This window comes from Drosophila miranda, chromosome 2, assembly GCF_003369915.1.
Source record: "Drosophila miranda strain MSH22 chromosome 2, D.miranda_PacBio2.1, whole genome shotgun sequence".
NCBI lineage: Eukaryota > Metazoa > Arthropoda > Insecta > Diptera > Drosophilidae > Drosophila > Drosophila miranda.
The window spans coordinates 25,782,364-25,796,923 of NC_046675.1; the positions used below are offsets into that span (position 1 = coordinate 25,782,364).

The window sequence follows — 14,560 nt, forward strand, 5'->3', positions numbered from 1 at the left end:
AGCTGTGGTTTAATCTTCTTTTAAGTTGCGCCCCCCGCCCACCGTCCCCCGTCGCATGTCCCACCATCGGGGGAGCCTAGAAAAAAGATGGCGACACCGTAAAGCAAAAGTTTGCCGCCACTTGTGGGTTGATAACTTAGAACAAAGCAAAGTTGGGGGACTGAGGGTATGATGGGGCTGAGGCTGAGGCTGGGGCTCGGCTAGGGCCAGTCCTTAGTCCTTAGCACAGCTTGAAAATAGTTGGAGTTTTGTGAAAAGTCATTGTTACTCTGCTGAAGAGAAGCCTTTGCCGGTCCTCTCTTTTTGCACTCTAATTAGTCGTCATTGGCTTGTGATTTGTGGGCGGACTTTGGGCAGTTGCGGAATTGAAGGACCGAGATCCGAATACCTGAAGGGGCTGGCTGCCCAACTTTTCTCGCCACAAATTCAACTTGTAATTTTGTGCTGATTTTTGATTTACCTCAGTCCAGAAATTCCATATAAAATACACTGAGAAATAACATCCGAAAGAGTCGAGTTCAGTCAAAAATAAATCTTTGTAGCAACGCTCCCACATTCAGAAATCAATTTATGAACAAAAGAGTTTCTCTGTTTGTTTTCTATAGAATCATACCACCATCAATCTCATCACTGTTGGTATTTCTCTCAGTGTGGAAACACCTTTGGCACGATAAATCTTGGACCGCATCTGGCAGAGCCTCGACTCGGACTTGGATTCTCTCTCATTAGTCGAACCAATTGCCAGTTCATACATGTATCGTTTATTCCGACCCACAAGCGTTAGAGGAGGCCGCAAATAATTTAAAGCCAAATGAGCTTGCCACAATTTATGCTGACCACATTAACCATTTTTGGCAGAAGGAGAGAGAGAGAGAGAGAGAGACAGAGCAAACGGCCGAGCAAGTATTTAATTAAATTAAGCACAAAGGAAAACACCGGGCACTGGGCACCGAGGAGCGACTGTTGAGCACCGTAGTAGACCTCGGTCCAGATGAAGTTGGCTTCTGTTTTTATGGTTTGGCCTTTAAAGCAGTCGTAAATCATTTAAGAAAATGGCCAATGGTGGCTGAAGAGAAGTCTGCGGCTCACAGAGAGAGAGAGAGAGAAAGAAATTGCCGCTAATGGCCAGTGGTTCCTCATTGTCCGAGCCGATCACGCCCGCCAGCCACTCGAAGCGCATTAAAATAGACTAAAATGTTCGGCGTTCGGCTGCCTTTATGGCCACTTAATGTAAAACAGTTAATTAGCGGCTCACACAGATACACACCCATACATCGTGGCAACGGGGGGGAAAGAACAAGGGAAATGTCCAACCTTAATGCAAAATGGCCGACATCATTTTCCTTTTTTTCCTGCCGTTTCTTTCACAGTTTCTACTTATTTTCCTCTGCTGCTGCTGCTGACGTTTGCCATCTTCACTACGCCAGGTAAAATGAAGGAAGGGGCTGATGCGGGAGGTCCAGTGTGAAAGGCGGAAAATTACTTTTGATTAATGAAGCGCAATGAGGCGTGCACAAAAAAAATTAAATGAATATTATAAAAAAAGAAGGCAAGAAACAAAAATCGAATACCAAACTGAAATTCCCTTTGTAAACTTTTTTGGGTACCTGTTAATGAGCTTTTTAAACTAAGCGGAAGTGTAAAATGCTCTACTCTAGGATTCCTTTAGCCTCAAGTTTCCTTTCCGCTCATAAGAAGCGCTTATATGAACAAATTACACATAGGAACTCCACCAAAATCTGTTTAAGGATTAAGAAAGCTGTAGCCCTTCAGATATTTGTTCGCCGAATGTCTACGTATGTAGACGCGTACGATAAGTACCTCAAAAACACATATACAGAAATGTACTATAATGTGTAAACGTAGCTCTAAATATTCCTTGAATCCTTCTCTACAAAATCTTTATACCTCGAACAAGAGTATCGCAAAAGTTGTCAATCTCTTCCGCCGTCTCTGTGACTCCGCTTCTTTCCAGGGTTTCCCTCTGGCGCTTCCTGTTTATGGCAGAGAGCTACTGAGTAGCCCTGAGTGCCATTGAGAAAATCAGGAAAAATGATAAAAAGAATAAGTAAAAATGGTGGATGGTGAAAATTAACATACAAAATGACGCTTGACATGCCACGGACATTATTGTGTCGAACACCTTCGCCTGCAGTTTATTATTAATGCTGATGCAGTGTGGACACTCGGGAGGGATTGCAACTTTCTTTTGGCAACTTTTGGCGCCCTCCCCTGTCCCTCCACCTGCAATTACGATGATGGCCCAGGTGCACATCGAACGTGCCAGGACGTGACTCAAAGGACAAACCGAAAAGAGATGCTATAATTTTTAACGTTTGTTTTGCTGCTGTTTGGTTTGGCCAAAAAGCACACCTGACAGTTTTATAATTATAAGCTCAGAATCGCCATTAAAAGGGGGTCAACGCCGTGGCTTGTCAGTAAATTCAGCTATTAAATGTAGAACAGATTCGCGGTAGGCAACTTTTGGCTAAATTCATTAGCGGGATGATAAGGTAAGGTCATGGTCAAGCAGATGCCAAAGTTTATATTAAGTCATAAACGTTTACCGCGACTTCATTTGCATATTCAAAACGGCGGGCAGTCCACCGACAGAGCACCAAGCCATGACAGCGTTCGCTTTGGTTAAGTGGAAGCGTAATTAAATTTAATCCAATTAAACGACTGTCAAGCTTTGGACGGCCTGTGGTCTGGCTTATTAATGGTGGTTTCATTAAATTTACTCTGAGCTCGCCGCAATGGTGTCTTAATTCGATTTCGCAACAGCATCAGAACATCTCCATTTGAATAAATAAATACCGTTTTTCGCACATTTTCCCGAAATTATTTTAAATCTTACAATTGAGCGCGCCAACTGTTATGCACGAAGCATCGTAACAGTAGTTAATGTCGTACAGGAGCATGTTAAGCGCAGTCCAATGTGTGCCAGGTGGCAGCCTCGCTTATGTTGATGACACAAAAACATTTGGCTTTAATTAAAAATCTTTATAAAACTACTTGATGATATCTCTAGACGCGTATCTCCAAAATATATTAATTTAATAATAATTCAATAAGCATTCCCTTATTTTTAAAACGTTATACAGCTTAGCATAAGTAGCCATTGCATAAATCGATAGTGCAATCGATAGTTTACCCACCACTACCTCATCGCCGACTTGTGTAATAAAAAATAAAAACAAAATTTTCTAAATTCTTGCAAAATCCCTTAATTTCTACGAATTTAGATACGTACACAGCACTCATGTTGTGTTACACTTGAGTGTAACACTATAGCAACGATATTTAATGGTAAGGATTTATGGAATGATTCCAAGGGTCATCGTCCGGCCAAATGGCACAAGGCCAGGCTGAGCTCTAAATTTCTCTGTATATTTGTTGGCAGTACGTAAACGTTAAGGTGCCACTCTGCAGAGTTCGTACCTGAGTATTTAAGCCTGGCATCAGATCATGCTGCCAGCCATGGTTTTTCGCCAAGGACTTCACCATAGAGCCTCGACCCTGGAGCACGTACTGGGAGTGGGTGGCAGTAGCTTTGTCAACTGCCTAAATCGTTATGCCGCTGCTACCGGCTTCATTCGCATCTCCTTCCTGGACATTAAGCAGCGCCGCAACTGGGACGTGGCCCGACTTCGGCTGTATGCGGATTCCAAGAAGCATTCGCTGCATCTTCGCACCTTGCAAGGACGCGATCTACTGCAAGGTGTAATCGACAAGCAACGAGCCGAGTTTATTGAGCGTAAGAATTTCCTTGTCGACGACATCAGAGAGGCACGCCACAAAGTGCAAGTGCGGGTCCGCGAGAAGATCGTTGAGATACGCGAGGAGCGTGAGAATATCATGACCATACCTAACATGTTGACAATCAGCCGTGCCATACTCTCTCCCTATATTGGTTATGTTATTGTTCAGGGCGACTTTACGTTCGGCATGAGTCTACTAGCAATTGCCGGAGTCTCGGATCTGGTAAGGATTAAGATTAAATGTTGATTCAAATCGGTATCCCGTTTAACCTCTAGTTCTTGTTCTGTACAGTTGGATGGGCAGATTGCTCGGCGTTGGCCCTCGCAGGCCACCAAGGCGGGCTCCTTCCTAGATCCGATGGCCGACAAGCTGCTGATGGGTTCCCTGGTGATTTCGCTCTGCTATACCGATCTGATGCCCATGTGGCTGGCGGGTATTGTTGTGTTTCGTGATGTGTTCCTATTAGCCGCTGGATTTGTCATTCGCTACATAAGTCTGCCCCCTCCAGTGAGTGTGTCACCCGCCATTAGAATAAGCGGATGATTGGCTAACTCTGTTCGTTCTTTCAATAGAAAACCTTTTCGCGTTACTTCGATGCCACCCATGTAACGGCTCAGTTGGAGCCCACTTTGCTCAGCAAAATCAACACGGGCGTGCAACTGGCTACGATTGGCCTAAGTCTAGGAGCTCCCATTTGGAACTATTTGGGTAAGCTCTTCAATGAATTCGAACCAAGGATCACAACCTAATATCTATCTGCTATCTGCGCACAGACCATCCTGCCCTACATGGCCTCTGGTATCTGACTGGACTGACAACCGCTGCCACTGCTCTGAGCTATGTTATGAACAGGCATAATACATTTAAGATTATCCAAAAGAAGACGTAGTGCTGAGCATTTTGTTCTATATCAAGAATACTATTGCAAAAGAGTAGTATTTCTAATATCGCAATGATTAGTATGTAATGTGATTTGTACATACATGAGTACCCCCGTACAAGTAAATAAATATACATATTTTGTTAATGGTCGTATTGCCAGCTAAATCTAGATTGTAAAACGACAACAAGCGATAGCAGACACCATACTGAGACCATCATAGGGTAATTATGAGTGCATGTATTGGATCAGAAACAGAAATTTAATTTATTTAAATTTAAATTTTGTTCATTGTTTACTTTCACCTTCTCTATTTACAAACTATTAGCACATTTTTCGCTAGCGAAAACAGGATTATTTTCTCATGAGAAACAGTAAGAAGTCAACTCTGTTTTTATCTGGCGAAATATTGTAACATAGCACTCAGACAAGTTAAATAAATAAAAAGACAATCGAATGCAATTCATAATATACATATATGGAGATCCCACCCACAATGAACACATTCCTGCCTGTTTTCATAATCAATTTTTAGTTTTAACAGAATTCATTTGTAATTTGTCTTCCAAAAGAAACGCCTGTTTTGGGGATATGTCGCCAAATTTGACAGACCTGGCAAGCCGAATCATCTCTGTCAGTCGTTGTCATACGTGAACGATACAAATTATCAAATTGTGCCTGAAGTAGGATCTGCAGATCTTAGGAGGGAGAGTAAGTCAATACCAATTAAATTGAATTCATTAATATTAATCATTAACCCATAGTCTTTAAAGAACTTGGCGAAGCAAGATGGAAGCAAAGAGCAAGAAGAATAAAACCTACATCAGGCTGGCCGACTAGTCTGAACTCATCAAGTTAACGCATGAGATAGATCCTGAATCATGGCTTGTGTGCCACTTCTTTAGACCAGGAGAAGACCAAGCATCCGGAGACCAAGTTTTGCGCATTAAACGCCGCGAAAGCTCCATGGATTATGTCACGCCTAAACATCTTTAACATAGACGAGATATGTATATACCGGGGAATACATGTGAAGGGTGTTATTTTTGGGTACAGTGAACTACAAAATGGTGACTGCTTTTCCACGGAGATGATTGAAAATCGCATCGCCGAAGACGGTGCCATTAATTATCAAAAGGCTTAGAAGAACAAACGCCGCCCAAAGATGACGAGTGTCGACGATGGCAAGCATGTAAACCTAACTGCGGTCACATACCAGCCGAAACTCAATTAAATCTAACACGAAAAAAAACCGAAACGCTCAAAAATCAAAATTTGGTGTAAATGTGCCGTGATACTCTTGAACTGGATATACCAGGGACGGATCACCTCAGCTTTCGAAATAGAAACTTATTGGAACTTGTTTGTTATGTTTTGTTTCCTCACTCAAATTATCTGCAAGCACACGCAAACAGACAGAACTCCACAGGATGTCTAAATTATTATAAAGTAATAAATAATAATAATAATATTACGGTATAGCGATATATAATGGTATATTTATCTATTTCATCAATCTATTAAATTTCATTGTCATATATTTAAGAGCGAAGGGGATAAAAACTTCTATACGCATATTTTTTTGAATTTTAGAATGGATTTCATTTAAATCCTTTTCGCTCATTCACTTTCAAACAATTTGTATTTCGCGCGCACCACCTCGCATCCAATCGATGGCCGAACTGATCTTTTCGCCAGGAACTGAACAGTTATTGGCTGGTTATTGGTGGAGCAGATTTGTTTTTCGGCGAAAATTGGCCCTGCAGTGTACACCATTCAAGCTGAGCCACTTTAAAAAGCTGGCGACATACGCACAGTTGTTTAGATTGAATATGCCGCAGTTATTGGGGAATATTAACACGAGCTATTCGGACATTCTGTCGCGGCGTTTCCTGCTATCATACTATTCATCAGGGTACTTGCCATGTTGGTCCGTTTAACAGAGCCCAGGGACTAGTATTCAAATTAGTACTGATAAGTTAGTTTTAATATGTATTTGATATACAAAACATATAATATATCCATATAAACTTATTTGTTTTAAATATTTCGGCCAATGAAAATCGTCAAAAATGTTCTGCAAAACATAATGCTGCACCAAGCAATTCGTCAGTATATTTACGGTATATTTTTTAAATGAGACAGTATATTTTGGTATATTTTTGAGAGTCGGACGGTATATTTTGACGATAAATCCCAGCTGTCAGCTGTCAAACTCACGCTATCGACGTCTTCCTTTTCTTTCTTTTCCGGTCGCTGAACAGACCTGTAAGTTGTGTGAAAATAAAATCTTAAAATTTCATTTAAGTAACAAACCAACATTGAAGAATAATAGTGAAAAGTGTTGAGGAACTGTTCAGAGCAATTGATAAGATAGATATTGACATGCATATTCGCCAATTAAAGCAAAATAAAGCCTTGTCGAAAAAGACAAACAAAACAAAACGAAGACATACCCGATGTTTAAGAAAAATACTTTTGTTTGTGCAAGGAACGAACATTTGAAGAGTGAAAATGTATTACTTTAATAACTATAAGTGATTTAAAGACAACTTTGCTAACAATGTGGATTTTTGTCTTCCAATTTCATGAATGTACGCCTCCTCCACCCTCGACCAATAACAACGATTGACTTATACAGCCGCCAAGATGAGGAAAATCATGAAGCAGGGCAAGATCGTAATCGTCCTTAGCGGACGTTACGCTGGCCGCAAGGCCATCATCGTCAAGACCTCCGACGATGGCACCCCGGAGAAACCCTTCGGGCATGCTCTGGTCGCCGGTATCGATAGGTACCCTCGCAAGGTGACCAAGAAGATGGGCAAGAACAAGTTGAAGAAGAAGTCTAAGATCAAGCCTTTCCTGAAGAGCCTGAACTACAACCATCTGATGCCCACCCGCTACACGGCGCACGACATCAGCTTCGAGAAACTGTCGCCCAAGGACCTGAAGGATCCCGTCAAGCGCAAGACACACCGTTTCCAGACCCGCGTCAAGTTTGAGTCCATCTACAAGGAGGGCAAGAACAAGTGGTTCTTCCAGAAGCTGCGTTTCTAAGCTAGAAACTAATGGGATGATGATGATTTATTGTCGTCGTTTTTTTAAGGTTAAATAAAAAAACATAATTCTGATTTAAATGACCGAAGTATGAAAAATGTGTTATTTCTGTGCGAATGTATGTATGGTCTTTAAACAGTGGCAACTTAATGATAGTGTGAAAGAGCGAATCAATCAATCTGTAGACACGACAACATGCTTGCTCCTTCGTGTAAGCGGAAATGATGTTTGGACTCTCGTAGAACATCTTCCGCAAACTTCCTAGTACTATACGCTTGGATCTTACCAAGCAGCTGCGGGAAACACATACAGATGGTAGATCATCTCTTTCTGAGTGATATCGTTACAAAGTAGTAGTTCCTAAAACTTCCACATACAGTGATTTAATGGAATCTCAACACTTTTGATAAGAAACTGTCGTCTTTTAGCACAAATTGGGATTTTTTAGAACCCTTAGGGACTGTTTTACTATCGTGTATTGTAATGTGCCGAAGTGCTCGTGTGTTTGATATTCTAGGGACAGAAGAATTCGCTTGAATTCCAAACTAGATCTCAAATATCCCATTCAATTTGTATGCTATATAAATACAAAGTCCTTACCATTCCCAACAATTAAAACGCATTACAGAGTTGTCTTTGTATACTTTTAGATTTTTCTAATAAATATTCGAACAGAATAATACATTTTGTTTGAATTTGTTTACGCAATATTACACAATCGTTTCTTGGAAAATCTAATTTACAATTTAATATCTTGACTATTCCTGGAAAACTTGGCTAACTAACATTTTTGAAGAGTGTAGTAGAAGCTGCTAAAATCGTTCTACTTAGGATAATGATATAGTAAAATAAAAGGGAGAAGGGATTAAATTAGAGTGTCGGGGCTTTGAATAGTACAGAGACAGTGGATAGTGCCGGCAAAGAAAATCTGTGGAGTAAAATATCAAAATGCATTATTATGTGGACTGTAAACAGAGCGATTCTTTAAAGCTAGAAATGTATTTGGAATTTGGAGTATTACCTGATTTATCACACTTTTGACATCGAATGGGAACACACGAATGGACATATAGCCGGAGGGGTACATAGTATTTTTGGATTGGTTAAGCAGCGAGACAATTTGACCTCAAACATAATTAAACTGATTCTTTCGGGGTAGACGCTGAATGCATTGGCTTAGGGGTAAAAGATGTCGCTTATAACAGTTCTCTCAAATCGGCTTAGTTCTGGGTTAATAGAATTTTGTTTTGTTTTGTTTGTTTAGTTTGTTTTGGTTTTGGTTTGGGTTTGGGTTTAGGTTGAGTTTCGGTAGTGCGATAGTGCCTATAATTGGTTGAAATAGTTTCCATGTGGCCTGCGAGCGGGTAAGCATTTTGGATTTCGATTTCGGGGACGGAGGAGGGAGTAGAGAAAATAAAATTATTTGTTAGATTGGATTTGCACATAAGACAGTTGGATTGGATTGGTTATACGTTGCAAAGAAGGATAATCCGTGCGTGGACGCAGACTACATACTTTTTGTGTGTGGGTGTGTATACTGGGTGTGTGTTTGGTGTTTTGTGACTACTGGAGGACCACTACTTAAAACAGAAATAATTCAACAAAGCGTTTTACTAAACAGAAATTACACTAAGGACTACAAATTGGTAGATAAGTTAGGATTAGGATTAGGTCTTTGTGTGTGTGTCTTTGTGGTTAGGGGCACAGTTTTTGGTGGGGGGTTAAAACAATAAAGTTGTACATGTAACACTTACAGTTCTGTCTGGGAGTACGAATCAAAATAATACAATAATAGAGCATGAAATTATAATACAACATATATAGGCTCGCGATATAGGTAGTGAAGTACTCGATAAAAAATAGGACAAGCGGATAGATGTGTTCTGATTCAACACTAAATACAGCACTTGGGTGAGAGCGCGTTATAACATAATAACAAGGCAAAAGAGTTATGCAGGGCGTTTATTTTACCAATTCACGCGCTTGGCACTCAAGATTTTGAGTATATTCTCAACAACATCGGTACTGGAGTGGTTGCCGCCCAGATCTGTAAGATATTTCGATTAAATAAAACCAAACTTAAGCAATTAGGTGGCGCGCGTACCTGGTGTGCGGATGGCATCATTGCAAATGGTCTGATAGGTGGCCTCGTAGATGACATTGGCATGCTCCTTGTGGCCAAGATGATTCAACATGTCAATGCTGGCATTGATCATTGCCACGGGATTGGCAATATTCTTGCCAGCAATGGCAGTGCCTGTGTTTCGGGTGCCCGGCTCAAACACGGCGTACTGAAAACGAAATCGTACGTCAAACCAGTCGTTTGTGGCAGCTCCAAAGACTCTTAAATACTTACATGATCGCCGTAGTTGCGGCCGGAAATGAGGCCAGCTCCGCCCATCAAGCCGCAGAGCACATTGGACACAATGGTTCCATACAAATTGGTCATGTTCATCACATCGAACTGATGGGGCTTGGACACGGCTTGCATGCAGGTGTTGTCGATGATCATGTTGTCGTGCTCCAGCTCGGGATAGTCCTTGTGCACACGGTTGGCACACTCCAGAAAGAGGCCGTCGGACAGCTTCATGATGTTTGCTTTGTGGATGGTAGTGACCTTCTTGCGGTTGTTCTGACGCGCATACTCGAAGGCATAGCGGGCCACACGCTCGGCATTCTCGACGGTGACTACCTTCATGCTCTCGACGATGCCAGGCACCGACTCATGCTCCAACATAGCATACTCACCATCGGTGTTCTGACGGATCAGAACAACGTCAATGTCCTGGTGGCGTGCCGGAATGCCGGGATACGACTTGCAGTGGACAACGTTCACATAGAGATCCAGCTCATTACGGATGGCCACGTTGCGAGAGATGTCCGCCAGCTCCTGGGACTTGGTCTCAATGTTGCCCTTGAGTGCGACACCGTTTCTCTTGATCGACATAATGGCATAGTCCAGATCATCGTTTCCCTCGGTGGAGGGATCAATGTCGATTACCTCAAAATCAATGGGAGCGCCGCAGTAGCTGAAGATTTCCCTCACATATGTCATCAGCTCCGGACCGATGCCACCGCCAGGGAGCATGGTGACAGCATGACGACCACCATACTGGGCCGATGGGATATCTGTCCGCTGCACAAACGTATACATATGTACATCAATATTGTCTATGCTATAACCTCACTTGTGCGCGGGTGTTAACACCTACCGTAACTTTCTTCTGCAGCGACGACTTGGTGTGGGCCACATCCTCGCTCTTTTCCTTGGTTACCAGCATAGGATAGCCCTGAAATATGATTAGATAGGGAAACGATCAGTTCTGCTGCCCGTTCCACGGCCCAACACATTATGTAATTTTGGCCAATTTTCAGCCCACGAAAACCTACGCGTGTCAGGAACGGCGTCTGCGTCTGCAGCAGTCTCTGTGTCAAGCGAAGGGCCATGATTGCGTTTCGTGGATTATTTGCCTTTAGTGCTGCCGTAGCCAATTGTCTTGCAAATTACTCAAAAATATCACGGCCAAATGCGCTTTAATATGCTGGCCAAAACGGTGCTGGTCTTCCTCTTGCCAAAGAACAACCGCGAACAGCTGTTTGGGCGGTGCTGCCAGACCGTTGCTACCATAAGTGCTGTTTCAGAGTCAAGCTAGATAAAAGAAAATAATGCTACAAATGGGGCTACGACTTGTATAGGAAATTTTGCGTTATTGCTTAAATAAGCGATCAATTCATTTTAATATCCTTAAGTCTTCCACTTTAAAATAGGCAAGTTGAAGCCCGAAATAAGCTAAAGTGGCAACACTGCGGCGCAGCTGATTTTCTTGTTACGTTAACAACCAAACCAGACCAATGTGCTTATTAATTAAAACAAAAAACCTGACAGCATGACTTAAGATTGGAAACCGCAATCAATAATTGTAAGCAATGGCTGCAGATCTAGCTCAGGATTCGGCCGCTCTCGCAGCGCACATCAGCATGCAGGACCCGGTAGCAAAATTTTCATTTCTTCATGCTCTGGTGGTACGTTGAAAGATTAAGAATCAAAGCATATTAATCATTACATGACCTTTCATAGGCTGGTGGAGTGGCTGGCGTGGTGGTCGACATCGCCCTCTTTCCAATAGACACGGTAAAAACGCGACTCCAAAGTGAATTGGGCTTCTGGCGTGCCGGCGGCTTCCGTGGGATCTACAAGGGCCTGGCTCCTGCAGCCACCGGCAGTGCACCTACAGCGGCGCTCTTCTTTTGTGCCTACGAGTGCGGCAAGCAGTTCTTTAGCTCTGTCACTAATACCAAAGATTCTCCGTATGTCCACATGGCGGCAGCGTCCACAGCAGAAGTGGTAGGACTGACTGGGATCAAAATACGCTTGTGTTTAATACGTTTATGTATTCATAGCTGGCGTGCCTTATTCGCGTACCTGTGGAGATAGCCAAACAGCGATCGCAGACTCTGCTGGGCCACAAGCAGCAGCAGTCGGCTTTCCAGATCCTAATGCGTGCCTATCGCACTGAAGGACTGCGTCGTGGTCTTTATCGTGGCTTTGGCTCAACCATCATGCGCGAAATTCCATTCAGCTTGATACAGTTCCCGTTGTGGGAGTACTTTAAACTCCAGTGGACACCAATGACGGGCTACGAGTCAACGCCATTAACTGTTGCTCTCTGCGGCGCGGTCGCCGGTGGCATTTCAGCTGGTCTGACAACTCCGCTGGATGTGGTGAAGACACGCATTATGCTAGCGGAACGGGAGAGCCTCACGCGGCGTCGCAATGCCTACAGCATTCTTCACGGCATTTATCTGGAACGAGGCTTCAGCGGGTAACAAAATGATAAGCCTCTAGAAATCTGTTTACAAATATTTAAATATTATTTATTTCTCAGTCTGTTTGCTGGATTTGTGCCGCGTGTGCTGTGGATCACACTTGGCGGGGCATTCTTCTTTGGATTCTACGACCTAACAACACGCCTGTTGGGCGCTACCAATACTGACCATTAAATTAGTGTTATTATTGTTATACCTAAGGCAGAGGCACATCGATTGATTTAGTATCTAAGCTGATTTGATGGATGACAACCACCAAGTTGGACAATGTAGACAATAAATTGTATGGAAGTTTCTTCTGTAAGAGATTCACTTATCCGCCTAGGCAGGAGAACTGCAGGTCCCTGGAGTGTTGGGGCAGTGCTCTGGGCGCTATGATTAACAAAACGATCATTACTTATTCCACATATCAATATCATATACCAGACGTACATTTTCAATATGCAGACGACCACTCAGCAAGCTGGCAGCAGCATATTGCTCTCCAAACTCCTCCCCACCGGCCATGGGCACATCTGAATCTTCCTCATCCACGTTGATGTAGTCGATGCGGGGCGGCTTCATCCGTTTCAAGCAGGGACAAGAGTATTGGCAGCGGCTACGTGACATGGCATACACCTGCAAATACATATGTTAACGAAGGCGCACACTTGTTCAAACACTGCCGATAAGGAATGTAACGCACCAAAGCTGCTAGGATGAATATGCCCACAAGCGTGGCGATGGGCAGCCAGATATACTGGGCATCGTCTGGATGCACGAGATCGGAATCTGGCTCGATGGTGCTGACACCCAAATCCATTCCTTTGTTTTGTCCCTGCGAATAACTGCTGCGGAAAAATGATTGCTTACAAAATTTTGAGCGCTGTGGAGAGAGTTGCCACACAGTTGGCAGAATGTGCTTTGGTGGCAGCCCTTTATCGTTTTCTCAACGCTGAGGCGGTACTTTTGGATTTATTTCCACTAGCTTAAGGTTGCAAATTCTCGTATTGTGTGCATTTACCTGTAAAAATATATCAACACAATCAAATGCAGCAACAAAACCCGACGTTTTTTATAAACTTCAGGAATCATTGCCGCTTTTGCGGTCAAGAGCTCCAGCCTTACCAGATGCTGAACATGAACTCGATCTGTGATACTCAGGCGGGGCGTTCATTCTTTGATTGCCACCAGATGTGTTCTGGCAAGGATCTACGTCAGTGCCCAAACAGCGCCCAACCGTTGTGCAACGACTGCGGTGAGAAGCTTAAATGCTTCTACGATTATTGCAAGGCCATGGCTACGTACGTTAAAGAGGAAGAGAAGGCTGCAAAAGCGGAAACCGAGCAGATGCCGATGGCCAATCAGCAGATTTTTGACGAGGCTCAGGATACCAAACCCCAAGCCATGACAGATACCGATCTGATGACAAAGCACGAGACTGCTGAAAAAGATGGACAACCTGTGCCTCAATTCAGCTGCAAGATATGCCACAAGGCTTTCAATCGGAAACGATATTTGAGTCGGCATCAGCACCTACATGACGCTAATCGTCCGTTCCACAGTTGTCAGCAATGCAACTCAATGTTCGCCAGCAAATATTCATTGAGCAGACACGTGAAGAACCAGCACTGTGATTTCTGCAAAAAGAAATTTGGCGTAGCTAGATGCCTCAAGATCCACACTAAAGAGAACCAGCACTTGGCCACAAGTGCAGTTACTGCGAAAAAAACTTAGATCTCGGATCGTAAGTCTTTGTGTTCCGGATGCCTCATAGCACATTCCAAATATACTAATACGTCTACTTTTCTTTCAGACTGCACGTTCACATTGAGCGCCAGCACGGCATTAGCCTGGAGCTGCAGGAGCTGAATGCGATGTCTGCGTCCCACAATATTCGCTAAAAGTTGGTTCTGACATAACCATAACCCATAAAAATCAAATTTTAGGGAAATTTCCTTACAAATATCACATTGAATGTATTTCACGCTTACCTTTGGTTAACTTACATAAATACTGAGGGATATACATAGATATAGATGCTCATAGATATAC

General features: G+C 43.0%; 6 protein-coding genes across 8 annotated transcripts; 4 read left to right on the forward strand and 2 right to left on the reverse strand.

Moving 5' to 3' along the window:
• Positions 1-3,150: 3,150 nt before the first annotated feature.
• LOC108157192 (probable cardiolipin synthase (CMP-forming)) lies at positions 3,151-4,789 on the forward strand. Its single transcript, XM_017289121.2, has 5 exons — positions 3,151-3,309; positions 3,404-3,984; positions 4,054-4,269; positions 4,335-4,470; positions 4,536-4,789. Exons 2-5 carry the CDS (start codon positions 3,469-3,471, stop codon positions 4,649-4,651), a joined length of 984 nt encoding a protein of 327 aa, XP_017144610.1. The 5' UTR covers positions 3,151-3,309; positions 3,404-3,468; the 3' UTR covers positions 4,652-4,789.
• Positions 4,790-6,808: 2,019 nt separating this feature from the next.
• On the forward strand, positions 6,809-7,787 carry LOC108156350 (60S ribosomal protein L27). The gene is made up of 2 exons (XM_017287751.2): positions 6,809-6,910; positions 7,284-7,787. The coding sequence occupies exon 2, from the start codon at positions 7,292-7,294 to the stop codon at positions 7,697-7,699; it is 408 nt and encodes a 135-aa protein (XP_017143240.1). The 5' UTR covers positions 6,809-6,910; positions 7,284-7,291; the 3' UTR covers positions 7,700-7,787.
• Positions 7,788-8,329: 542 nt separating this feature from the next.
• On the reverse strand, positions 8,330-11,286 carry LOC108156347 (isocitrate dehydrogenase [NAD] subunit gamma, mitochondrial). Of its 3 annotated transcripts, XM_017287747.2 has the most exons (7): positions 11,090-11,286; positions 10,912-10,989; positions 10,056-10,835; positions 9,804-9,990; positions 9,671-9,746; positions 8,721-9,053; positions 8,330-8,627 (listed from the first exon to the last, which is right to left on the reverse strand). In XM_017287747.2, exons 1-6 carry the CDS (start codon positions 11,144-11,146, stop codon positions 9,023-9,025), a joined length of 1,209 nt encoding a protein of 402 aa, XP_017143236.1. In that variant the 5' UTR covers positions 11,147-11,286; the 3' UTR covers positions 8,330-8,627; positions 8,721-9,022. The 3 variants fall into 3 exon arrangements, with proteins under 3 accessions (XP_017143236.1, XP_017143237.1, XP_033244440.1); XM_017287748.2 differs by lacking the exon at positions 8,721-9,053; XM_033388549.1 differs by lacking the exons at positions 8,330-8,627; positions 8,721-9,053 and having other exon boundaries at positions 9,667-9,746.
• A 225-nt stretch (positions 11,287-11,511) lies between these two features.
• LOC108156348 (S-adenosylmethionine mitochondrial carrier protein homolog) lies at positions 11,512-12,822 on the forward strand. Its single transcript, XM_017287749.2, has 4 exons — positions 11,512-11,722; positions 11,778-12,044; positions 12,101-12,522; positions 12,586-12,822. Exons 1-4 carry the CDS (start codon positions 11,627-11,629, stop codon positions 12,698-12,700), a joined length of 900 nt encoding a protein of 299 aa, XP_017143238.1. The 5' UTR covers positions 11,512-11,626; the 3' UTR covers positions 12,701-12,822.
• LOC108156351 lies at positions 12,553-13,409 on the reverse strand. Its single transcript, XM_017287752.2, has 3 exons — positions 13,212-13,409; positions 12,959-13,144; positions 12,553-12,898 (listed from the first exon to the last, which is right to left on the reverse strand). Exons 1-3 carry the CDS (start codon positions 13,326-13,328, stop codon positions 12,848-12,850), a joined length of 354 nt encoding a protein of 117 aa, XP_017143241.1. The 5' UTR covers positions 13,329-13,409; the 3' UTR covers positions 12,553-12,847.
• Positions 13,410-13,478: 69 nt separating this feature from the next.
• LOC108156349 (zinc finger protein OZF) lies at positions 13,479-14,416 on the forward strand. The gene is made up of 2 exons (XM_017287750.2): positions 13,479-14,252; positions 14,322-14,416. The coding sequence occupies exon 1, from the start codon at positions 13,556-13,558 to the stop codon at positions 14,240-14,242; it is 687 nt and encodes a 228-aa protein (XP_017143239.1). The 5' UTR covers positions 13,479-13,555; the 3' UTR covers positions 14,243-14,252; positions 14,322-14,416.
• Positions 14,417-14,560: the final 144 nt, after the last annotated feature.

Excerpts from the sequence above, each read along its gene's own strand:
- LOC108156348 (XM_017287749.2), top strand. The coding sequence starts at position 11,627 with ATGGCTGCAGATCTAGCTCAGGATTCGGCCGCTCTCGCAGCGCACATC. Across the intron at positions 11,723-11,777 it reads CATTTCTTCATGCTCTGGTG|GCTGGTGGAGTGGCTGGCGT; the intron begins GTACGTTGAAAG and ends GACCTTTCATAG. Across the intron at positions 12,045-12,100 it reads CAGCGTCCACAGCAGAAGTG|CTGGCGTGCCTTATTCGCGT; the intron begins GTAGGACTGACT and ends ATGTATTCATAG.
- LOC108156349 (XM_017287750.2), top strand. The coding sequence starts at position 13,556 with ATGCAGCAACAAAACCCGACGTTTTTTATAAACTTCAGGAATCATTGC.
- LOC108156350 (XM_017287751.2), top strand. The coding sequence starts at position 7,292 with ATGAGGAAAATCATGAAGCAGGGCAAGATCGTAATCGTCCTTAGCGGA.
- LOC108156351 (XM_017287752.2), bottom strand. The coding sequence starts at position 13,328 with ATGGATTTGGGTGTCAGCACCATCGAGCCAGATTCCGATCTCGTGCAT. Across the intron at positions 13,145-13,211 it reads TATTCATCCTAGCAGCTTTG|GTGTATGCCATGTCACGTAG; the intron begins GTGCGTTACATT and ends ATGTATTTGCAG. Across the intron at positions 12,899-12,958 it reads GTCGTCTGCATATTGAAAAT|CGCCCAGAGCACTGCCCCAA; the intron begins GTACGTCTGGTA and ends TGTTAATCATAG.
- LOC108156347 (XM_017287747.2), bottom strand. The coding sequence starts at position 11,146 with ATGGCCCTTCGCTTGACACAGAGACTGCTGCAGACGCAGACGCCGTTC. Across the intron at positions 9,747-9,803 it reads TGATGCCATCCGCACACCAG|ATCTGGGCGGCAACCACTCC; the intron begins GTACGCGCGCCA and ends AATATCTTACAG. Across the intron at positions 9,054-9,670 it reads AGTGCCAAGCGCGTGAATTG|GCCACATGGAAACTATTTCA; the intron begins GTAAAATAAACG and ends ACCCGCTCGCAG.
- LOC108157192 (XM_017289121.2), top strand. The coding sequence starts at position 3,469 with ATGCTGCCAGCCATGGTTTTTCGCCAAGGACTTCACCATAGAGCCTCG. Across the intron at positions 4,270-4,334 it reads ACATAAGTCTGCCCCCTCCA|AAAACCTTTTCGCGTTACTT; the intron begins GTGAGTGTGTCA and ends TTCTTTCAATAG. Across the intron at positions 4,471-4,535 it reads TCCCATTTGGAACTATTTGG|ACCATCCTGCCCTACATGGC; the intron begins GTAAGCTCTTCA and ends ATCTGCGCACAG.